Consider the following 26,036-nt stretch of genomic DNA (forward strand, 5'->3'; position numbering starts at 1 on the left):
GTGTCCCAATGCAACCATGTCATGACGTCCCCGATTTATTTTTGTTTTACCTTCATAAAAGCAATGATGTTTAGTCATGCGCACAGAAAATAAAATAGAACAAAATCTCAAATTATTAGCTGTGATAAAGTCTACATTGATTGTGGTAGCATCAATGTGAATATCAAGGTACATCATAAGGGTAAAACTACTTGGAGGATTTGTGCTTCATCACAAGCATATCGCAATGGAAATTGAAAAGAAAAGGCCATTTTAGATCTAAATAATCATGAATAAAATGAACTGTAAACCTCCAACAAAGCAAACACAGGCAGGCAAAGAAAAGAGAAACACAAGGAATCTAAGGAAGGAAACCGGGTATGTGCCAAGTTATCTCCTGCTCTGGTGAGGCAGACGTTATGTACCTGTACTGATAGGTACATTTTACTCAACTGGACATGACATGGGCCAGAGGACATTTTGGATCAGTCTGTGTTATCCGGCAAAGCAGCCGTTCATTTTAAAGCCGTTGTTATTTACTTCAACACGGTGAATCAAACATGAAATCAGTCGACATCAGCTGCATTAAGGGAGTGTAAGCAGTAATACACAGCTGTAAACTTGCTGGCATGCAGTAACATCATATCCTTCCCTGGTTATGTATATCCTTTCTTCCTTGTTTCTTATGGCCCTGCTCTTGAAAATTGGCTTTGGGCAGAGATAGATCATTGTGGCCCAGTTAATGGTGAGGTGGGTAAATCATCAAAGCTCACTGGGCTGGTCCATCATGCAGGACCCCCTCACGGTGCAATCTCTGGAGTATCTAGATATATCGTCCTTAAAACAAAAGAGCCAATCTGGATTCAATTACCAAGCCAGCAAAGACTGCAATTTATATCCAAACTCTCAGGCCTAGAAGACGGATGAGGTCACAGTACAGTTTGTAATTAACATTTAACCCTCATTGACCTTTGAATTGTGATTTACAGTATAAACACAAATGGCTGTCATATCAAGCTGCCGCCAGGCATAGTGGGGAAGTTACATATAGTTTATTACACTATCATTACACTCTGTGTGGCTTTGCTGGCTTCCATCACACATGCACACCCAAAGGTAAATTAATAAAAATAAGAGCTGATGAGTCTCAGAATGGATCTCATCATTGGTTGCTTGTACAGGGAATCTGTGGTTGGGTAGAAACAATCTCTATACTTCTGCAATCTTTGCCAAGCAGTTGCAGTGTGTATGTGAGTTGATGTATCGTGGTTCGGCCATTTTCTAAAAAGAGATAATATTCATAATATATACACACTATATTTACTGCATGATGCAAAAGAGATATACACACAGTTTTTATATCATACAGTCCATATATAATAGTTTTTTCAAGCACACAGAAGTTTAGTGAAACCCTCTAACTTGACAGGATGTTTCTAAGAGTTAGCTAGATCATTTTGCCATGTTCTGACTCTTTTACCATCCCATCTCTGTCTTTCTCCATTTCTATTTGTAATAAGGTTTTACTGGGACTTGACCATGCTGCTGCTGATGGTGGGCAACCTCATCATCATCCCTGTGGGCATCACATTCTTCAAGGATGAACATACGCCCCCCTGGATTGTGTTCAACGTGGTCTCCGATACCTTCTTCCTCATGGATCTGGTCCTCAATTTCAGGACTGGTATCGTCAAGGAGGACAACACAGAGATCATCTTGGATCCGCAACAGATTAAGATCAAGTACTTGCGGAGTTGGTTTGTGGTGGACTTCATCTCCTCCATCCCCGTGGACTACATCTTCCTCATCGTGGAGACGCGCATCGATTCGGATTTCTACAAGACAGCGCGCGCCCTGCGGATTGTGCGCTTCACAAAGATTCTCAGCTTGCTGCGACTCCTGCGTCTCTCGAGACTCATTCGCTACATCCACCAGTGGGAAGAGGTAGGAAAGTGCACCGTCGTGTCTTTTAGTGTATAGGTGTGCTGAATGTTGGCCACTTTCCTGTAAGAGGTGTGTGATGCCTGCTTTTTAAGTTGGCCTTGGCAAGCTGGATTCCCTTGCTGTCTACAAGTGGGTTCACACAGAGAAAAGAAAGGCAGAGATTCAGAGAAAATACCAAGGAAATCTCAATGATTGACATTTAAACAATCACATTATTTGATGAAGCTTGTCAAACACATAGGGCTTTCTTCTTGAATCCGATTATAATCCAAATTAGTATTAGGACCTACTGTGAGCATGTTTGCAGAGCTATGTACCTTTCCCCTGAGAAGGAAATATGGATAGATGCTGCTTCTGATTACATCCACCCTTGAAAGGAGTGAAGAGGCTCTTTTGCTGTACCCCAGTCACCAATAAGTTAATGAGGCCGGATGTTGATTAGCATTTTCCCTGTGTGCCCCATCCAGCTAGCAACGGGACTACAGAGCCCAGAGAGGCCTTGCTGCGACACAAGCATGATTATGATTGTGGCAATAATTAGAAAAGGTCCCATTGCTCTCACTGGATGGGTCTTGTTGTTTAGTCTCGGAGGTAAAAGGTGCAAAGTGAAGCATCAGAGTCTCAGCGTGGAGTCAACAAGAAGTCACTCCACTAGAGGATAATATGTGACGGTCAGGGCTGCTCTGTTGGTCAGTCACAATATAAGTGAAAACACATCATTTATTAAATGCTACCCACGAGTCGGACTTCTTCTTAAGAGTCTCAGTGCTTTATAATGAACTGCTGTTTGTCAATCCACATATCCTCCCGAAAAATAATCAAAGCTCCAGACAAGCTTGTATTTCTTTGAGGCGATGGGTGGTGGTGCAGGGTGGAGGCTTTAGTTCAGGGTAAGTGTACTTTGTGTACTTTGACACAAGATGCGTGCATGGACAACAGATGGACAACAGATGTTATATTGCTTTTCTGCAATTCATACCGTTGTTGATGTCATGGATCAAAGCAACATTTACTACTAGTCAGGTTGTTTACTCTCAAGGCCTAGAGGCCATTTAACAGAGGGCTTTTGCACTTAATGTAAGGAATCCATAAATCGTATTTATTACCCAGTATAGACATTTGTGTCCAGATACAATTCACCTGAGCTCTGAATAATTTTTTTCACTGTGCATCCAATAAATATTTAAAATATTATTGTGGTGAAATTGCATAATAATAATTATTAATTAGATTTTTGTGAGTTTTTAGAGATCACATACAAAAGCCCCAAATCGGAAGCAAAATGGCACTCGTTACTACCATCAGCGACTATTGTGTACATTTTGACAATCCTGCTATCGGTGTCTCCCGAACAATTCTTTCCTTCATATTCTTTTTTCTTTTTCTTCTTCCTCGTTTTTTTCCGCTGCAAATCAGCACACAAACAAAGTTGGATTGCTAGCATCTTGCGAACATGCATTCTTGGAAATGATGGTTGTGGAAATGCCAGAAATAATACTATTTGTGCCTTTCCTCATATCATTTCTCACTTGAAGTAGATTGGATATCAAACCGACTTTTAAGTGTTATGTCTCTCTTTGTGCCATCACTCATTGAAGCCCTTAGATGTTATTAATGAAAGGCACACAAGTACACATCATTTTGATTCGTATTGACAAAATACCAGCAAACTCTAAAGTGGTCGTGAAACTATGAAATAAATCAAGAACATTTTTCAGAAATGAGATCCTTGGCTCGGCTGTATGGAATACTTTTGCTCTAATTTCACATATACACACAGCACAGTATTGGTACCCTTTAATGAGCCGATTTGCACACTGTTGTCAAAATGCAATGCCATCCAGTTAGTTGGTTGGGTGTGTTCTAAATGTATGACATTACATCGACTATTGGAAAGGTTGAATAGAAAGCTGATTGCCGATCAAAGCACAATATCCCCAGACCTGCCTTCGGGCATTCTTAAAAGCTCTTCCTTTTCAAATATTCAGCTGGCACTCTGTGTTGAACAGTGTATGTAAGTGTGAGCCTCTGTGATGCCATTTCAAAGAGAGGAAAAGTTCAAATGAATCACTGGGGGAGAATCCCTTTGCCACCTTGTGCCTCCGTGCATGCTTGCTGCTGTACTTGTGAGCCCAAAATGAAGGCAGAGATACGCACAGTTGAGGCCAGCCCTCATTTGAATAGGGTAGACACACTGACAGTGAGCTGTCACGTGGTCAGCCTGTGCACTGAGGCAACAAAGGAAGGAGAAGAGAGAGGAAGAAATGGCAGAGGGAACTACAGGAAGGAAAAAAAGAGAGAAAAAATCAGTATCGCCCGTTGAACTAGCTTATCGACGCTTTTGTTTGGTTGGAATCGATCACCACCCCAGACTAGTTCTCTCTCTTTAGAAAGAAAGGAAGACAGTGAGGTGAGAGTAAAACAAAGCAATAAATCCCATCTTTGTCATTAACATAATTGTAAGGGCTTTACAGGGCAGCATATACAAACCACCGATGCAATACGACAAAGAGAGGGGACATTACACACACAGAGCCAGCTGCCATTTACATTTGTGTGTGTGCGTGCGTGCGTGTGTGTCCGTGTGTGTGTGTGAGGTTTGCTGATGAATGCTAGTTAGGCAGACAGAGTGAAAGGCCAGCTTTGCCTCAGCGCCAGAGTACTCCAGATGCAACCTCACAGAAATGTCATCTGTCAGCACCGAATAACTTGTCGCCAAGATCTCACCACCTGACTGACTTTTTGACTTTTCCTATTGACAGCTACACTTCAGACAATGTGTATGTATCTCATCGCCATTTGAATATTTTGAGAACCCAACATTGGTCTATTCATCGGCATATCAAGCGTGGGCAGCACGTTCTCACTTCCTAAATCGTCACATACGGCAGCTCGGTCATTTGCTCTGAGCTTCAAACTATGAGGAAATCCGGTGGCATAGTATAAAAAGCAAAAAAGTCCTAATGAGGTAGGCAGACGGGTCAAAAAAGACAGGACTCTCACCTGAGAGACAGGTGTTTGTGTCCCATGTGAAACCAAAAGTCAATGTTGACAGACTTGAAAATGACGTAATGTTGTGTAACGTTCTGAATGTAAACTAAACCACAATCTCTTCCTACAACTAAACAAGTAGTGTTGTAGTCTAAACCTAACCAAGTCGTTACCAGTGAACACACAGGTTCATTTTGAAAAGACAGTGGAAAAGTTGAACGAGTGGAAACTGACACGCGCAAAACTGACGCTATCGGGGGTACGAAGAGCGTGGGGCCACGGACCGAGCTGCTGTATTTGACAAGTTGGGAAATTTCTTGCTTTTAAACGATATACTATACCTAGTTTTCACAGACTTGAGGCAGGATCCTATTTCTAGCCCCTGTAACATCGCTTAATGCCATTCAGCTTTCCATTCTAAATATGGCGCTGTGATAAGGTGCACTTCTCTGACATCACATTGCAGAAGCGGCAGACCTTTGATGTCGTGATGTCCTCCAAATAGAAAAGCAGATTTTGTAAAATTTATTTTTTACTCCTATTTCACAAGTATCTGCACGCTATAAATAATCTGGCACAAATTCATTTTGAGAGTTATTGTTTGAGTTTCGTTTCCTCCTGTGTCACACAGAGGACACTTCTTCCGGGAAGTGTTGAATACAGCTCAGTGAACTGTACTGCAAGGTTTAATGCCTCGTAGAGTGATACTGTGGGGAACACATTTTAAATTAGAATCTTTTCTCATGTACTCTCTGCGGTGAATAAATATTTTTAGGAATTCAGAACAAGACAATAATAAACAACAAGAATAAAACAATGTTGAATGTACTGAAGTGATGGAGAAGCAATTCATACCAAAAATACAGAGCTCAGAGGAATTAAACGTGAAGTGCCTAAAGCGGGTCGTCAAAAATGTACAACTGTCTGTTTTGAAGTTGTCAAAATTAAATACACAAAATCAAAGTAGAAAACTGATCATAGAGCTCAAATAGGAACATTTGACTAAGGGTGACTGAGCTAATCATTGGCTTCACATCCTCACTTAAAACATTGCACCAGTGTGAGCTGGACCTTCACAGCAAACACGTCCAACAAGTCATAAATCAGATTAATGTTTCATGCACACATGTGAATACTTATTGGGCATTGCAATCAATCAATCTGTCTATTCATTGTGTGTCGAGTGCTTTTTTTTCCTGCGCGTAAGTGTGTGCATGCTTTTGTTGGCGGTGTTGACATGGACTATAAATGCATGTCCTTAAGAGAGCATACTGTGCTCGTTGCCTGAAGCTCAGGCATTTGGGCGCATATCCGCAAATTGTTGTCCTTGAGCCCCAAACTGCTGCAGTGGGTCTTCACAGAAGACAACCGTTAGTGTTTCCAATAGCATTACTGCTTTTATTATCATTTATATTATTAGTACTTGCCTATATCCACCGCTGCGGTTATCTTTGGTAGCTGTGACTTTATTCATCATGCCTACTACTCTCATTATATGGATCATTTCTGTCATTGCATGTGTTGTTTATTCTGTACACATGACATATATTGTACTTCTCTCAGAGGATGTTGCTCTCCAGAAGGTTTCTTCCCTTTTTCTCCCCATTGTAAGTTGAGTTTTTCCTGAACCGATGTGAGGTCCAGGACAGGATGTTGTGTGTGTGTGTGTGTGTGTGTGTACAGATTGTAAATCCCTCTGAGGCAAATTTGTGATTTTGGGCTATACAAAATAAATCGAATTGAACATTGAAAGGGGATTTTGGATCAAAGCAAGGCTACATTCTTTAATGAATTGTCATCAAACAAACTACAGCTCAATGTCTAAATAAAGATATTACTTTATTCGTGTCACTTTAAGAATAATTTGATGCTTGTGTATTTTACATAATTCTCTTGACTCACTCTGAATTTCGAGATGTTACATTTACAATGTCTTCGAGTACAAAGCTTGTTCATGAATGGAGGTCAATTATCTTGTGCCAGCGTGTCTTCACAATATCTTATTGCTGTTAATTTATTCACAAAGTACAACATTCTCCCAGGACTTTACATCTGAAACTGCAATCATATCTTCTCCACCTGTAATCCGAACACCACTAACACCTGAAGCAATACCCTGATCCCCCACCAGCCCATGAATCTCCATCAATGTCCTTTTTGCTGATTGCTTCCATTTCTACTTTTAACAGTTGTATAACTGCCATGTTGTCAGAATGCTGTTGACAAACAAAGAGATGTTGGTGCTGGTGGTGGCTATGTGCCAGTGATGACACTGTCATGCATAATGGCGTGCCATATGGTGTGCAGATATCCATCAGCCACACTCATAGCAGACTGCCGTTATGGCGTCTCCCCTGTCTCCCTCTTGTCACCGGGATAAAAATAAGACTGTGACCGGATATTCTCCTCATTGGAGTTGTCTCCTGTTGACGAACCAGTGACTTGGATGAGATTAGTCATCCTGTTAAATCAGATTCAAGGCAGTGCACTAATGACTAAGCTCTGAGGGCTTCCTCCTCTCGTGCCTGATGCCTACAACATAACAGTCTCGACTGGCTGACACAGTAAACGGGGCTTTTAGCGCGAATGGAGGCGAGGAAGGGGATGTGTTATGGTATGGTGAAAAGCAAACGACTTAAGGTGTCCGGAGCTATGCAACACCACCTGTGTATATTTATTACAAGATGGCAGATCGTCAATCTCTATTAATATTGGCCTCTTGGATTGTTAGGATGTATGACTGCCTGCCCAAGTGGCAGTGTGCTACAGTTGGGGAGAAACAAAGGCACACGTCAGTAAAATACTCAGGTTCTTTGATAGAAGTCAGCCATGTGGAGCCCCGTGGGTCCAGAGAATTCCAATGCCTTACATTTCCAGCCAGTAAATCTATACAAAAATATTTAAATATGGTAAATCAACTAATCAGCTACCCACTCACTGACCCATTACCTTAGCAAAGACTGGTCTTTCAGAGATAAGAAAAAAAAGGGAATATATTTGATGGGCTATTATTGAGTGCACAATGAGGCTCGCCAGCAATAGTGACAGGTCCTCAATGTTCTGAATGAGCCTTGTGTGATATCAATACCCACAGTGGATTTGCTAAAACTATTACACAAAATATGTGTAATCCTCCAGAAACCCAACGGCACATCTTGGTAGGGAGCAGAGTTAGAGTGTTTTTTTGTGATCCGAGCCCTCCAGGCCTGTTTAGACAGATGATGGAAGGGTGTTCCCAGTGGTACACTCCCAGGCCTACTTCTCATTCTCCACATGTGCTTCATCCATCGTGACAGCATGCATGAGCATGACATTTTGGTCAAGGCATTTATAGTGAGAAAACTAACCCCTGCCCAAAGCCTGCTCCCAGAATCCTCTATCATGTGGGATGATTAAAAATAACAATGAGACAAGACGGATTGATTGAGCACTTTGTTACTCTTCAACGAAAAAAATGATTCTCACTCAAAAATGGGAAGCTATTTACACACATTATGTATTATATCTAATACATACAGTGCTGTAAATGAATTAAATTAGCACTACTACAGACAGATGACATTCAAATAACCAGCAAATCCATCAAAAAAGTTGTATATTTATAAAAAGTTAGAAGTATGAAGCTAAAATCAAATAGTTTTATGTTGCATATATGTTTAAACCTGACTAATAAGATCATCATGCTCTGGTGTGAATAAGAGCGCATGCTTTCCAATGTATATGTTAAGCCACGTCTTCATAATACAAGCAGATGTTAATGAATCAACACATTGAGCTACACTGTGTGGCGGGCTGAATCTTCAAAACTCATAAATCACTGAAATTGCATAATTTATTAGAACATTAAACCCAAAAAATAAACTATTTAAAAGGAGAGCTGTCCTGTTCACAATGTTTGGACTGCACTAAAACAAAAAGATTCACAGGACAGATACTGAGACAAAAGAAATGCAGTTTAACTTGATCATTGAACCATGTGAAACCAACCCAAAAAGTAAATCCGACGTGTTGAGGACCAGTCCGAGAAAAACAATATGAGTGAAGAATTTAGCTTTCTCTGATGTGTCGGGTCGCCATCATGCCAAGCATTCATCATCATTAGCAGCGTGAGCACCAAACACCAGATGCCTCAGTATAGTGCTACATCAAACGTGTCTGGGCAGCTACCATCAGCACCATGGGACATATGCATCTATTCTCTCCCCTGGATCACACTTTTCTTACTCCATCTGTTTGAGATGACTGCAGCATCCCTTCACCCATTCTGTGCCTGTGTGAGCCTGATCGCTGGCCCCCAAGGATACAGGTTACTTGATGACTTTAGAACGCAACCCCTGTTCAGATTTTGGGTCTTTATTTACTGATTTTATTTGTAGTGTAGACGTTTGTGTTCAGATGTGGTTTAGCTGTATTTATGCGTAAAACTGTACATTAAGATACCAGTATTGTGGTGGTAGTAGTAGTAGAATCAGTTTAATTTCCATTTCTTCCATGTCTTTGTCTTGTAACTGAGTCCCCCCCCCCCCCCGTCCCCGTCCCCCCCGACACAATTTCTGTTTATTAAATACACCCTCAAACTCAAAGTGCTTACAACCTTGTAACTGCTATTTCATTAGTTGCATTTATGAAACTACAACTTTAGCATTGACGTACTGTAGGTTATGTGATCTGACCCATGTTTTTGATTTTAAAAAAGGCAAGCAGATTTCCGCATGGCCTATCATATGGAGAGGCCTAATGAGAGTAGTGAGAGTAACAACAAGCTTTTGTGTTGCGTCTCCGTAACCTCATCAATCAAAGCTCTCCTGTTTATGCTGATGCTAATACAGCCAGGCTCACTCTATGTCCCTATCAATTAAAAGAAAGTGGTCAGCAATTCATCATCCTTCATATAACACGCCATGTTGTGAAATGGTGTGTATGCAATCCGTGTTTTGTTAAATACTGTATATCAGCACTTTTATAGTACATGTTAAATTACCCAGATGCGTCCTGCTGTGTGTGTGTGTGGTCTTTTTCTAATTCACGAAAGGTGTCAGAAATAAAACTATAATATAAATTTTTTCCGGAAACAATCTTGGAAACACTTTAAAAAAAAAATATATATATATATATATATATATATATATATATATATATATATATATATAAGTGGAAAGTCTGTTCCTGCTTGGCATGAGACTATTTGAATTGATTACAGCTGTGGAGAGAGATAGGGGAGTCACCTTCCTCCGGTGACTGCACTTTGATTTACAAACTGGAGATTTGCACGGTATTACTCGTGACAGTTTGCATAGGCTTTATCCTCCACTCGGTGGTTAAGTGCCAGAGGTCTTTTTAGGGCACAGCTACAGTGGGAACGTAACAGGAGTTATTGTTGAACAGTAATGAGTCATTCAGGCGGCACCACAAGATATTGAAAAGAATTTATCCCGCTTCAGAAATACACCGACACTGTAGAGAGTGCAGTAGTATTCAGTGTATTGACAGTTTCAAGGACAACCTTCACAATTGGATGGGACAATTGAAAGTATTTTCCATACATTAGTTAGTGCTATGCATAATTGTGGGTGGCAACAGTAACCACACATCCTGTGATTGTGTTGCAAATGTTTGAATATATATTTTATTGCTGTATACAAATATTTGATGTAAAAGACCCTTCTGCTAATGCAAAACATTTTAGTACTTGTGTTGTGCTGTTACCTCTTTATCTAATATTTCTTATGAACCTCGAAGATGTAACTACAAATATATTTAACATGCTTTTTTTCACGATTGTCACATTCAACGTCAGCCTCTGGTGGCTTTTATTTTGAGCCTGAGAGTAAATGTTATATTGCAATAATAATAATCCCACAATCTCAAATGACTAATTTAAAAATAATGATTTAAAACATAAACAATACACTGTGCGCTTGTATGCTTTATATCTTTTCCAATCCTTATTGTCCCAGGAATTGCTGTATTGGCATACACATCTTCCATAGCAAGTTTTTATAGATTTGAAAAGCTTCCCTTTCCTGTCTGAAAATACGATTTTAAAAATCAAAAATATATCAGTCTCAATGTGGGAAATGGTACCTTGTGATTTATTCATTCCCCACCGAATTAATTTAACAATTTAATGTTATGGATTGCAATTAAAGCTCCAGCAGGAAATTTGACATCACACACAACATTGCTTCACAGATAACAAACCTTATTTATCACTGTGTTTAAAAAATAAAAAGCTCACATTTGTTGTGCAGCTGTGAACAAAAGTGTAGAAAATTAAGGGATTTGGTGGGTTGAGCAAGAAATGCAGCTGAGCGAATGATTCAGCTTAGGTGATGTTAAAGTGCTTAAGGCTAAACATTTTGAACAAGAGCCCAAAGAAAGAAGGGAAGGGGCGCAGTGGTAGAGAGACATGTTGACTTTCAGTGTGTGTGTGTGTGTGTGTGTGTGTTTGTGAGTGGGGATGTCTCCATCCTTTCTGAGAGAGCCTGGCTCCTCTCCTAGCCCAAGCACATTTTTCCGGGCATACCTCTGGCTTCATGCTGGCCTGTTGACGGAGCTAAATTGATGTGATTCGATGGTGCAGCAGCACCCACACTGTCCTGGACAAACACCACACTGATCCCTGCCAGCCTTCTTCTTAACACGCACTCACATTTGTATGCGTTCAGATGGAAGCAGAAAAATAAACAAGCTCAGTGCTTTAGGAAGGAGGACTAAGATGGAACGCTGGGCGACAAACATGTGCATCTCTACATCTTCCTCGATATCGTCCCCTACTGCTGAACAATAAAGTGCAAATGAAAAATCCCCTCTCAGTCACAAGCTCTTAAAAGGCACTGAGTGGATTTGAATAAGGAGTGGAGCAGTTAGCGGCGCACACCTCAGTCTTCAATGGGATTAAGAGGCTTTGAATGGTTGAGGCCATTAAAGTCTACACCAGCCCAGAAGTCCTGGAGCGCCTTATGAGTATATTTATCATTAGGATTAACAAATGCAGCCTGTGATTGCTCCCACCTCTACTCCTTGTACCATTATTGTGTTTCACTGAGTGGCCGATGATAAGAGCGCTTCAGCACCAGGGGAGATAACGCTCTGGTCCCCGTCTGCCGAGCATCCCCAGTGGACTGCTCTCAGAAGGGCATCATCTGCATCCACCAGTTCATCAGTGTGCAATATAAAAACGATGATTTATACAGGCTAGTACGTTGTTGTCTAATTCCTAAACCACAAACCTTGTGCATGATGTGATGAAAGAATAAACATAGAAGTCATGTGGAGGAGGAAAATCTGTTGTGTGTACCTTCAAGAGATATCAGGGATTTGACCATCACATGTTAAATCGTCCTACCCTAACCCATTTGCTGGTTTCTTCCTCCCCCTCTCCTCAGATCTTCCACATGACCTATGACCTAGCCAGCGCCATGGTGAGAATAGTCAACCTGATCGGCATGATGCTGCTGCTGTGTCACTGGGACGGCTGCCTGCAGTTCCTGGTGCCCATGCTGCAAGACTTCCCCGCCGACTGTTGGGTGTCCAAAAATAAGATGGTGGTGAGTGCTTCTGCTGCATCGAGTCTCCCTGCCTTCTGAAATAAGATTATGCCCTGTCTTATCTCATCTGTCAGCTTTAGTAATTATTGTACTAAAACCCTTTAGCATCCTGGGAAAGATTGACTCGCATATCTGTAATTTTAAGCTCTAAATCAAATATATTTATCTTCTACATTTGCACAAATGTATTCAATTTGTCGATTCTTTTCTTATTTATTTGGAGCTCACGAGATCTATCTAAATTATGAAAGTAGAGAGACACTCAGGCTATGTAGGGGACATTGATTGTGTGAGGAGGACAGATATTGGACAATACATGGTTGAATATTAACAGCTTCCAATGAGCACTTACGCTCTGCTTTAATTTTGCTGTATTGTTAAAATAGCTGCTGTAGTAGAGTCTGTTAAAGCCGACTCAGAATAGAGTTATCTTTTATTTGCTGACACCTGATGTGTGACTCTGATTCACCCGCAGCTGATGGCTCTCATGCTAAATTAGCATGATGCATCATGGTTTTGTGGTGGGGCCCTCATTGATCTGACATCAGTGAATGCTTCTCTTTTCATTACAGCCTACCAATAAATCAACATATATATATAACCCTTACTGAAAGCAGATGACACGAGTGGTCCCTATCGGATGGCTTATCAATATACAATTCAATGTAAGTGCCAATAGGGCAATGTTTGGGCTTTTGAGTAGTTGGCAATTAATTTCAGAGAAAGATTTACAGATGTCCAAATGGTGGAATAAAGGTTTCCTGGATTGCATAGGTATATTGGCAATTAAAATAATTTAGTAATTCTAGTCAAAGACAGAACTTTTTCTTTTTTTTTATTGCCGTAAAAATGACAGATTAAACCGTGGCAACGAATTCAAGGAAGCCAACATTGAGTTACACACACACCAGCACTATTCAGCTGTGTGTTCAGCTCTCCGTGCCAGAGCAGATGTCACATGAGTAGTTACATCGCTCAAGGTATGATGCATTTGGGTTATCATGCCTCACTGCGTCCCTGACATGCTCACTTGTTATATCTAATCATAAGAACGGACAGATGTTGCAAACCACGGTCCCTTGAGATGTTACACACATTATGTAATTTTAGCTTGTTTTCCATACCTGTTCGAGACACACACTCAAGTGAGGTGGTCCTGCTCAGGGACAGCGTCGGCACTGGGGATCAAACCAGAAGCTTAGTTGACCAACCCTTTTACCACCTAACTCACTTTCAGTTATATGGATTAAAACAAAAGACATTCAGAGTTCTATGTTGCATGTGGTGACATACAATGCGTGACTTTATCACCATCCATTTTAATTCAATAAATTAAATTGGCTCATTAAAGCTTTTTCTGCAGCAGTTAAAACAAGAATGTTTGTTTCATTCTTCAAAAACATATTTGAACCTTAAACACAGTGCAGAAATAAACAAAACCGCAACAAAGAAACCTGTAACTATTTTCTGTCCTAAAGAAAAAAATATTTTATGTTTACATTTTCAGACAAATATTACCATTACTTTTATGGTCTTAACAAAAGCTTTACTTTTAACTTCACTTACTCCCATTAAAACATAAATATCTAGTCTTTTATTTCTTAAATATTTAAACCATCTCAGCGCCTCCTGTAATATGGACTCACAACGCCAAATGCCTCGTCAAAGTGACAAAAAAGGTTGCACTGACCACCCGTTGCATCTCGGAGTGCAGACGCCCTGAGGTGTGAGGAGGAACACTTGTGTATTGTACTTAATTTAAAATCCTGTGTGAGGGATGTAGCCTCTCATTAACATCAACATGGAGATTGTGTGTTTCCCACTGTGTAATTAATTGTATTACGTAGAAGAATGGCTCTCAATGTGGAGGGACTAACAAATATATCTTTCTGAATTAATTCAAACCTTGAGGGCAGGCAACTCTCTGATGGAAAGCTCCTCATGTTTTGCTCACATTACCTGCGAGACAAAGAGTTTGTATTGACTCAGTCACGGTTGGCTCGGCTCTGAGACTTTTTTTCTTCTTCTTCTTTCACAGTAGCTGTCCCATGATCTTGCTGGGTCATCGCTCCTTACCTTTTCAGGAGGTCACTAATAAAATTGCTATCTCTCAGCTTTTCTGTTGTGGAAATGAGTTTGAAAGCAATTTGGACATGTCACCCCCAGGAGAGAGTTGATATTGATTTTCCGTGAACTACTACCGGAATCTAAAGGAAAAGGGCCAATGTATCTACAAATGAGAAAACTCAAAGATAAATCAACTTATTTTTTAAATAGATGACCTACTTTCTGTCATGCAAACCTCTAGTGTCTCATGCTCCCATCCGCCCATTCTCGGGGCTCAGTTTTAGGCTCTTGCCCAAATGTCTGCAGCTTGATCCAAATGTTTGCAGATTGAAAAGTATGTTTTACCCTGCCAGCAGCTCTGCATGAACCAAGGAAGTCTGTAGTGGACGTCTGCCATTAGTTTTGTCTTCAGTAATTAAATGTAATGTATGTGTGGTGTGTGTGTGTGAGATGTCAGGGTGCTCATTGACCTTTAATGTGCCATCAACACTATTGTGTGTGAGAGATAGAGATAAAGTGTTCTCACCCTAACTCACCTCATCTCCTCTGTTTCATCCAGAATGACACATGGGGACAGCAGTACTCCTACGCACTTTTCAAAGCTATGAGCCACATGCTGTGTATTGGGTATGGCATGTACCCTCCGGTGGGCATGACAGACGTGTGGCTGACTATCCTCAGCATGATTGTGGGTGCTACCTGCTACGCCATGTTTGTGGGCCACGCGGACCGCGCTAATCCAATCCCTCGATCATCTCGACGGCAGTACCAGGAGAAGGTGAGTCAAGATGACGTGTTGCTTACAGCTGTGTTAACTTGTTTATCTTGCAGAGAGGACAGTGGTGGGTAAGGCAAAATGTCAGGTCGTCCTTGTCTTAAAGCGTTGTTTTAGCCACACAGTAATCTAGGTGTCTTCCAAAAATGGAAAACAATGATCATCAGTCCTTTTTTAAACCATTGCTTTAAGAGTCTGATATTATGGAGCCCCCGCATAGACAAAAATGACTGCCATGTCAACTCCAAGGGGAAAAAAAGTTCATAAAAAGAAACATTACATACTCTATAATGCTTTTGGAGATGTAAAGAAGTAGTATAATATTGCCATGTAGTAGATTAGTTAGCTGTGAGCTATGCAGTGCTGATCTTTTTTAGCCTGTATTTGTTTAAAATTGGCACGATTGTTTCTGTTTCTATCACTAACTATCACTGGATTACTTTGATACTGAAGAAAACTTAAAAATGTGATGATTCCCAGGCGAGTCCTAAGTGCAAGTCACACTTCATCGAAAAATATGTGTATCATGTCGGCGTGTTTAGATTTGACTGAGGAAGATAATTAGTTTTGAAGAAAATTGCAGCAATAAGGTGCAAAAGGTTTTACCTTTATTGTATTTCACCTCACGCAGTACAGTGTCTTTGTCTCACGTGACATCTCTCACTCTATGAAGGAAGAAGAAAAACTTCATTTGGAAATACATTGTCTTCTTAGATTAGCAACAAACAAAAAGCACTAATAGATATATTAGGGCATACTGAGCAATGTGTCCACATCTTCTCTGCTCCAGCAAGCCAACTTTTTAATCTTTGACTGGATAGGTTTATGCAGTTGTTCTGAGTGGCTAGAACCCCAGCCTACCCAGTTCATGGAAGGGAAACCCCTAACAGTTGGCTGTGAAGGCCAAGCCATGTTCAGCACTGCCATGCCCTCAGCGTGGGCGATAATGATTAGAGCTGCCAGGCTGCCACATTGCCCACTGTCTGTGGCGAGGAGGAGACGGGAGTGGATGACCTCCTGGAATGGAGGCAGAGGCTCCAGAGACCCCACTCAATTGAAAGAGGGAGAAGTGTGAGTGAAAGAGGGCAGAGAAAAACATCCAGGCGGACGAGCAGAGCTACAGATTAGCTGACGTAATGGAGTGCGTGTTACGACATCTTCAAAAGGAGGAAAAAGGGCACAGGATATATTAACACCTAACTAATTCTTGGGGTGAGTAACAAAGCGATTAGTTTTCCACCAGATTCTCACCAACTAAATGGTGAAAGATCCCAAAAGTAAAACATGTGAGTAGGTACATGACTAATGCTGCTGTTTTAATGAAAAGGGGAGCAAACCATCTCCACGCGTCTGCTGCTCTGCTTTAGAGATGACTTGCTGCCAAGTGTGTGCCGGTCTCAGCACTAGTCAGCATGTGGTACCAAAGCCATTTGCAGCCATTTCTGGGATCACCCCGTAAGGCACCGTAAGAATCCCCCAGTGAGCTAAAAAGGTTCCACTGTGCTCGCACAGCTTCCCACGGTGCCTGTGTGTAGGAAGGTTATTACTGCAGACTGCAATTAATTTTTAAGAGTGCAAATTCTCTCATTTATCTTTCTACATGCCTCAGTGATAAGGCGCTCTCTGGGTGCATTGTCACTACGTGCGCATCTGGCTGTGGGAGCCGGATAGTAGTAATTTCTACTAGATGGTACTATAGCCCCTCCTCCTCCTCCCTGCTTATCAGAGTTAGTTCCTTCAAAGACATAAACCTTTTTTGTCATTGGCCCTCGCTTCGGTTGTGTGACAATGGGATCTGCTTCCCGGAGATTTCACTGTGCTTTTCCGTGTCAGACTAATACCATAATCCGTGCACTCAAGAAGTGGACAATCCATTCGTCAATCCCTAGAGTTTGAGAAAGCAGGTGGCTGTTTTCATTGAGCGGCCATGACAGGGACAGCTGTTCTGCTCTGCTGGGACTCAGCCCGGAGAGAAATGTGCCAGGCACCAACGACACAGTAGCCATCGTGCACAAAGTTATTATACACACCCGTGATTTTACGCTGTCTCATTAGGTAAACTAAGAGCAGTGGCTCTGTGTAACATCTCAATAGCCACCTCTTACAGCAAACAGTCATCTCTGAAAGCAACCTACGATGTGATGGAAGGGCGTTTATACTTTGCAGGTTGGCTTACTGTTAATTTACCATTAATAAACCATACACATTAACAGCATGTTAATGTGATTACCATGACAGTAGAATAAAATACATGATGATAACAAACATGTCACGAGGGCCAATCCACAGCAGCATATAGGTACACAACTTTAAAAAGAATGGCACATATTGTGTGAAATGAATGACGTAGTAAGGCACTCTGCATTAAAAAAATATTAAGTCCACTGCTTTGAAATACCAAATATTCAAAGAAAAAAAATAATAGTATATGTGTTCATATTAATATGTGCTCTCTTGTCATGGCACTATTGTGAGTGTTATTGAACTCACAAACTCAGATCTCAGAGCGGGTACTCAAAGTACAAGGACACCGAGAGGCTTTATTTCTCTTTAAAACCAGTGTGTATTTGTAACTCATTATATAAAACAGGTTTGCATAAAGTGATATTTTGTGTTCTTAGTTTGTCATGAAAATGAAGAGGAAAAAACTGACTTTCAAATCTCAAAAGTATATTCAACTAAAGCCGTGCCATACAATGTAATTTTCATCTTGGTCCCACTGCTTTGTTTCTTAACATTATCGCAGTGTTCAGACATTTTCAGTACTTATTGCACATGCATAGCTGATGTGGCATATTACAGACCGTGAAGTATGAGGAATTAGACATTTTGACTCAATCAATGCTGGTCTCTTTTCCATTGGCAAGCTGAGATGGATTTCTGTTTGCCGTTTGGAGTTTTTGTGTTGGTAAGCCAAATATGCCGATGTTGATATTCCAAAGACGCTGTCAGCAACATTACAAAACTGCATAATTTGCATCTACCCTCACTCTGTGAACTAGCATGCATTGGGAATTATCTGCTATGCAGCCCCATAAGTCACTAGCATGTGTTTTCATAATTGTGCTTATTACACAGTAAATTACAAAGTTCAAAAGTGGTTGGCTGTATTGAAGAACATTAGGTACCATGGAGCTGTATTTCAGTTGCCTTGTGAATGGCATTTGACCTGTGCAAGCAAGCCGTTAACAGCCAATGGGCAACAACACCAATTCACATGGAAGATACTGACTTCCTTTTAGTTGGTGAAAGAATTCAAAAAGCAGATCAACGATGAGCCGTCGCCACATTAAAATGCCTCATGCAGATTTTTGATTCGACACCGGCTCTATATTTATCCACGATAAATGAGATGTAAAGCATGGAGCTCTCACACACATGATACACAAGTTGTGTATCATGTGTGTGAGCCGTGAAGTTGGCAAGCAGATGTCCAGGTAACAGTTACATTTAGATGTAACCCCTTTACCGAGGGACTTTTATGAAGAAAATCAGTCTATTATTGAATCTCAGAAGAGTACAGACGGGAAATAGGAAAGAAGGGAGAAAAAAGAAGAAGAAAAAGCTCTGCCCTCGAAGATGGTGGAAATTATCATCAGAAAGCCCGGGTATAATCTTTTCTGAATAGGATTTTATTACAATGTGGCTCCATGTGAAAGATGCCCAGGCTGTCAGAAGCTAGCAAGCAGACTTAAATGAGCTCTTAAATAGGAATCAGGCAGCCTGTTAACTGTTACACAAAGTAGAGGTTCCAACAAACGCACTAAATACCAAGGTTTGAAATGTGGCTCACACTGAGATGAGAAATTGCTTTATTTGATTCATCTTCACCATGCCAGTCTTTTGCTGTGTGTAAACACAGAGCTGTTGGTGCAGAATATTAAAGTGGGTGCATTTTCCATCTGTTTGCAACTCAATTGGTTGCAGATGTATCTGACTGCATGGGTTAGGTTGGGACCATATCAGATGTGAATGGAATAGGGACAGGTTGAAGCTGGACATGGTGTTCTATTTTCCTCAGCGCACCTTTTTCTCCCGTGTGCTCGAGGTGCTGAGGGCTCAAAGCCGGAGGACTTTAGTTGCATGTTCAAGTACACGCTGTGTGATCTTTATTTGAAGTCTGTTCTCTTTGCTAGTTGAGTTTAATTGTACCAAGTAGTGCTATGACACTTGACTGAAATTGGATTTTCATTATCAATATTTTGTAAACATGAAACATGAATCAACATTTGATATATTTAATTAAATATGGCAACAGATTTGAGCTGCGACGGTGATTTGCTTTTTATTTTAAAATAATTTTCTGCTCCAACAATAATTTGATTTGCAACTATCACTACAGGAGTAGAATGTCAGTTATACACAATAGTGCAATACTGTAGTTTTTAGTATGTTATAGTAGCGTCGACTCCTGTAGCATTAGAATATCCCAGTAGTATTATTCAATAATCTATTCAATTATTATCCTGTATTAACCAGCGAGCAGTTACTCTCAAACATTGCGTCTGGAACGGGTTAAGCATAATCTGCCAAATTCCCCCAAGGAATCCTCCCTCTTGTCTCAGGCATGTTGAGAGCCATTATCACACAAAAAGAATTACATCTCTCCAGATTGGGGGCACAAGATGGCTGCACATGTGACTGTGCATACAGGATATGCCTGCCACTCCAGCTCTCTGTAAGCCGCTGCTTATCTGTCATTGCGGCCCTCTACAGTGGAAATACATAGAGGGATGGGGATAGAGACACCAAACAACAGAGATAATCTCATTCATTTGTAGGTGACTTGTGATTCATGTTGTCTCACTTTCTTTATAGAAGCCCCCTGATCCTTTCTCCTCACAGGTTTTAATAGTATATTATTCATATTATTCAGAGATATATAACTGAGTGATGTTCTGTTTGTTGTTGGCAGTTAGTGACGAAATCAGGGATGCCCATGAGGGGACTATGAGCAGCGTGTTGTGGCATGCCAGTCCCAAATGGCTTTAGAAGGAAATGGCAATGGGGTGCTGCAGCGCCTCCCCTTTAAGTCTCTAATTATCACATGGCAATTAAACACAGCTCTTTGGGGAATAGTTAATAAAGGCCCAAAGCTGATTATTTGTGGGTGAAAAGACTCTAGAGACCTCTTGTTCCCCCACTTCAATCCCCCAATCAAGACCTTTGGAAATACAGTAAATAGTCATCAGAGGAGGACTATATTTGCACTTATAGATGTGTCCCTTTCTTTGAAATGTAATAATGCTGGCAGCGAACTAACATGCAATGTAAGTGATTCCTTAGTTAAGCTAAATATTTACTCAGTCATGTCTGTTGATGAATTTTAAAGGACTTGCAAACTGTTTAAAAAGAAGATGTAGTTTTTCCAACAATAGCTATAACTTTGCGTGGCCAGAGGTTAAGTCGTGCTTTACCCATGCAGTCAGCCCAAGGACACAGCTGTCAACATGTTGAGGAGCTTAAGTCTGATTTTGCCTTACAGTAAGAGACGTTCTCATTAGTCTGGACCTGATTGATGACATTAATCTAAACCGTGTTACATTCCCCTTTTCTCCCTGTCTTTCACACAACTTGTATTGTTGAGTCCAGGACTGGACTGTTAACATGCCCGAGAGGTAATATAATTATAACCAAAACCAAATCAAAAGTACAACTAATGTCAGTATTCTCTTTATTTAATATCATGGTAAATGTTTGCTTTCTGCAGTATCTCCAGTATTCATGTCAAAGTTGTCATTTCAACAGATGTAAACCATTTTATTAGATGCATGTTTGGGATGTGCAAGGAATATCCTTGCTTAAGTAGGTGAAGGATGCAACATAGTGTAAGAGTTCAGAGAATCTCGAGCTACCTGGTGCTTGGAAGAAGAAGCTCCGAAGCCAGAGATATATAATAATCATTATTTAATCATAACAAACAAGAGTCATCTGTATACATACATGGTCCCGGCCCGGACGCGCTCACATGGCTTCGCTTCCACAGTCTCCTGACTTAGCCAACAGTTTCTGTCTGGCGTCACCACGTAAGAGACCAAATTCACGTCTCACAATTAGTTTTATTCGCAGTCCATTCGCTGAGCTAAGCTCCCATTGGTTAGTGGAGGTATTCATGCAAATACCTTTCAGAGATACAGCATGCTACGCTGACCAGAGAATAAGACATGAGGTTCACACCTGAGGGTTAGTTCCATTGGCCACTTCAAAGAATGCCTCCAATCGATAAACTAGCGGGGTCAAAGCTCACACTTCCGGTCAAGGACAGGAAGTTCCCCTTCAGAATAAAACCCTATTATCCTGCCTTCAGAATAAAAGCAACATCTCAGGTTTCAATCGGCATCCATTTTAACTATTGTCTAAACAATAAAACATCCATTCATTCTCATGCATCATACAATTAATCATTACATTTGTCATTAACAAACAGAATAATAAAACAGTGATCCTCTCTTATGCTTCATAATACATTCCTCAGAATATTCCTCAAATGAATTATCATAACTTTCATTATGTATTAATTTAAAACATAACCTCTCTTATCTACATGTGCAAGTGTATATAAAATCCACTACAACTCAACAATAGTGACCATTAATCATTTACACCCTCTTAACTAACTTTGGCCTAATTACATCACAACATAATACAGTACTAAATCAATACATGATATATACTTACTTCCTTGCCGATGTCTTGGCAGTCTTGCTTAGCCTTCATATGAATTGCTGATGTTGGGTAGACTTGCTTATTCTAGTGGTCTTCAGGTGAAAATTAGGATGTGCTCCGAGGCCTCTAGAAGAGTATATAGTGCATTTATGCCAGACTGGAGAAGCTTCTATTACAGAGTCGACCACCATGCTACAGTAGCAGCTCTGTGAGGCTATACTTGGGCAGAAAGGAGCTTTAAGCTAAATGCTATCCTCACAATTAGAGTGCTAACATGTTGCTGTTAAGCAGGTAGAGCTTGTATCATGTTCTCTTAGTTTACAGTATGTACATGCTAACATGTGTTGATTAGCTCTGAACAGAAAATTAGGATCAGGATTGGTCCCAACCTTTTCATTGCAATCAATCTAATAGTTATTAGTTACTACAGGAAAAGTTAGAGGATCACCAGAGTTATTGGGCTTCATCCTCTTGAGAACCTTGAATCTCTGTTTAAAATTAAATGGCAATGCATCCAATAGTTATACCTCAGCAAGACTAAGCGCAGGTGGAGCATTTGCTATAAAGTGTTTATTTTTTTGGCCCCTTTTTCATGCATACATTTGTGGGTTCAAAAATCAAAGACTTCAGTTAGCCTTATTGTATGACCCATACTTTTTGACCATGCAACACAAGGTTATAGAGTAGGAGAAAGAACATTGGAGAAAAATAAATGTCTAGAGAGTATAATTAAAGGGCTGACATCGCTGTTGGGAAATGAATTATTCATATTTTACTTTAAAACTAAATTTGCATCTGTTTGGAGAGCTGCGGGAAAGAGAAGGGAATTGGGGGAAAAAATAAATAGCGTGATAAAAGAGATGGACCGAAAGAAAAAGAAAAGTATGAATGGGAAACCAAAGAATGACCAAGTGGACAGAGATCCAAACCAAGAAAAAGGATTTGTGAAATGAAATTGCATGAAGATGCAGTTCTGTATAGCTCATTGGGCCGAGTACGCTTCTTCTGTAATATTGCCAAGATTGGAAGCTAATAGGCTCACCCCCACCCCATTGCAACTATTTCCTGCCCTCTAGTTGTGTTATCACCGTGAGGTTGCCCTTATTGCCTGGCAAGGGGAGTCTCTGTTGCCTGAGTTTTGGAGGTGCTTGTCGGCAAATGTTGTTCCCTTTTGGACAAAGCCAGACTAACTGTTCCCCCTGTGGTAAGCTGCTTGTGGATACTATACAGATATTAAAGGGGTATGAATCTTTTAATCTAACCATTTAGCGTGTAATCCCAAATGTAAAATTTAAAGCGAGACGGAAAGGAAGAGAGAATCAATCCTGGGAATCTCATCAGCTACTCCTACATTTTAAACAGCCCCCCTGCAGCCTGAACCCAAGAGAGTGCAGCAGAGGTAGCGGATGTAATGGTTACCTCCATAATGCTGACTATGATTAGATTTAGCCAAGTGGAGCAGGGGTCTTCCTGGTGACAGTGGGATGGCGGCTGTGCAGAAATAAGATAATTTCCCATCACAGGGGGTGTTATCAGCCCACAGCAGCATCCGGAGAGCGCCGTCCCCCCGAGGCCGGTGTCTTTACATCCCTGTCAGCTTCTCTTCTCAGACTCAGCAGTGATAAGTAAATATAAAATGCCTTTTGGCTGAGCCACTGTATGTAGTGTAGTTGTACTCATCAGGATATAAAAGAAATAAGACATTATCTTGCAATTGTTCACTTGACTAATGCCCTTTTCATGCTGCGAGAATCAAATTGTAAAATGCTGCAAAGCTGAGCATGAATGTTGTTTTGTTCAGAAGGAGATGATAATCGACTCCTTTGAAACAGAACGCCATGCTGTGGCATGTCTAATGCAGGAGACATTAAGACATTAGACAAGATGCAGAATGTGGGTTACACCTGTCATCTTCACCCTGGCGTCACACGCAGACAAGCCATCTTCGCCGCAGCCAATAGGACGCGAGTCTGTGATTGTTTTCGAGCTGTCTGTCTCTTGGTGTCAGGGAGTGAAACTTCTTCTGTGCGAGGATTCTATTTCATCATCAGATCAGTAAAAGCTCAATTCTATGCCAAAGGGATTGTGTGGATAAAGACTCAAAACATACCCCCATCAATCTCTCCACATTTACACATGAGATATGTAAAAGCTCCTTTCCACATCTTATTATTGCCTCTGCAAATATTTGACTTTAAACGGCATCGTCACGTATGAATTGTCAAATCTGTCACTTGGCGTTCACTTGACGAGGTGAAAGGATATTTTTGTAATATCAGATGAGCAATTTGTTTATGTTGGACATACAGTTACACATACAGTTTATTGGTTCAACCACTCTGCCGTATCTGCAATCTTTTGTAGACTGTGTGTGCATGTGTTTTCATGGTCACATAATATTCCCTTAGAGGTATTCCGTAGTGTATCTAACAAGGTATTTCAAATCCTCACAAGCTGGGGCATTACAACACTTTATAGTAAACTGGGCACCAATGATCTATACGCAGACTAACTCCAGCATGTTTTATTTTTCTGTGAAGGACTCCAGAGGGACAGATTAAACGCAACTAAAATCTATCAACATTTGGTAAAAATAGGAGTGACAAAGAGAACATTTTGGAGGCTTAAAAACACAGCAGGGTGTCAGTAGGTTGTTGGCCTCTGATCAGACTCATTCCAAAATGTGCTAAGTGTGGATTTTAACCCTCATATGTGTTTCTTTCCAACTCTAATCACATCTCTTGATTTTCAGGAACCCTGACAGCTTTTCTGCGTTCACAAAAAACAATCTGACTTGCATGAGACAGCTGCCCTCATTTACTGTGCTCTATTTCCAAAAGAATGGCCTTTTGATGATCTCCTACAAGAAAAGTGGTGACTAGGGTAGTAGAGTGGAATAATAAAGAGGGAGACATCTGAGGTCAGCCATGTGGTTGAGTGGTAAGGCTATTGGCTCTGTAGAAATGGTGATCAAAGAGCACCTCCAGCATTGCCCTATGAATGGTTAATTTCTTTCTTTTTTCCCTCTATCACTGAGGGTCAAGGATTCTACCTGGTATTATTCCCGAGGTGCTCTGTGTATTTTGATCTGCATCTCTGCTTCTTATACTGTAGCATCAATGAACGGCCATCTAACACATTTTAATACTTCTATTTTTAACAACACATTTTAAAGACTAGAGGGTGTAGACACATACAGTCTTTACTGTATGAATACACTGTTAATTGTTTTGGTGTATGTGGTCTTTGAGGAACCTTAGTGATTTGTGTGTTACTAATTGAAACACATGCATATAACAGAACCTAATGTCATTTTCTACATGTGTATGCTTTATAATCAAAGATGAATATGAATAAAACACATTTCTAGTTTTCTTAGTATGATTTAGTTGCAATTTATGATGTTAAACACACAGAAACATATAATTACACACGCATACATAAGTACCTGGATTCACAGTCACTGTCCTAATGTAACTTTTCTTTCATTTATAGTGCCTTTTTTTCCTGCTGTTTTTCTCTTTAAATGCATTATATGGATATATAATCACTTCATCCCTTTTCTTTTTTCTTCCACTTTCTATTTTGTATCTTAACTTCCCAATACACACTAATTTCAAGACACTATTTATTTATTTATTATTGGATAATATATGTGGATGCAAATTTATTTTAGTTCCATGAATGAACGTTAATATAATGTTGGTTAGGACATCTTCAACTGAATATTGATGTGACACATTTACCTAACTTTGAGATGGCAATCCAGATCCTGTTTAGCCATTGGCCATTAGCCAATAGTGAATGCTGTACAAGCTCCAGTGAATTTACAGCATGACTTAACAGTCGACAATGATCACACATCTCAAAAAGAAGCGGTACAATAGTTACAATGATATTCAATGTGTTTACAGCAAATATGGAGATATTGCTTTCTGTCTTTTGAGAGACAGACTGACTGTAAGAGGTAAGATCAAAGACTGGAAAATCACTGTCTTGTTGAGCACAACTTGCAAGAGCCCTGATGTCCTATATGTATCCGTCTCCATTTCCTTGTGTGTGTG

The 26,036-nt window shown here is 40.5% G+C and overlaps 1 protein-coding gene across 1 annotated transcript in view; it reads left to right on the forward strand.

Moving 5' to 3' along the window:
• Positions 1-26,036, forward strand: part of hcn4 (hyperpolarization activated cyclic nucleotide-gated potassium channel 4) — a 55,868-nt gene that overhangs the window by 16,628 nt on the left and 13,204 nt on the right. The window contains exons 2-4 of the mRNA XM_034527368.1: positions 1,500-1,923; positions 12,303-12,464; positions 15,091-15,309. Of these exons, the coding sequence (XP_034383259.1) occupies positions 1,500-1,923; positions 12,303-12,464; positions 15,091-15,309 (805 nt within the window). The remainder of the gene's footprint in view (positions 1-1,499; positions 1,924-12,302; positions 12,465-15,090; positions 15,310-26,036) is intronic.

The sequence above is a fragment of the Cyclopterus lumpus genome, chromosome 3 (assembly GCF_009769545.1).
Source record: "Cyclopterus lumpus isolate fCycLum1 chromosome 3, fCycLum1.pri, whole genome shotgun sequence".
Classification (NCBI taxonomy): domain Eukaryota; kingdom Metazoa; phylum Chordata; class Actinopteri; order Perciformes; family Cyclopteridae; genus Cyclopterus; species Cyclopterus lumpus.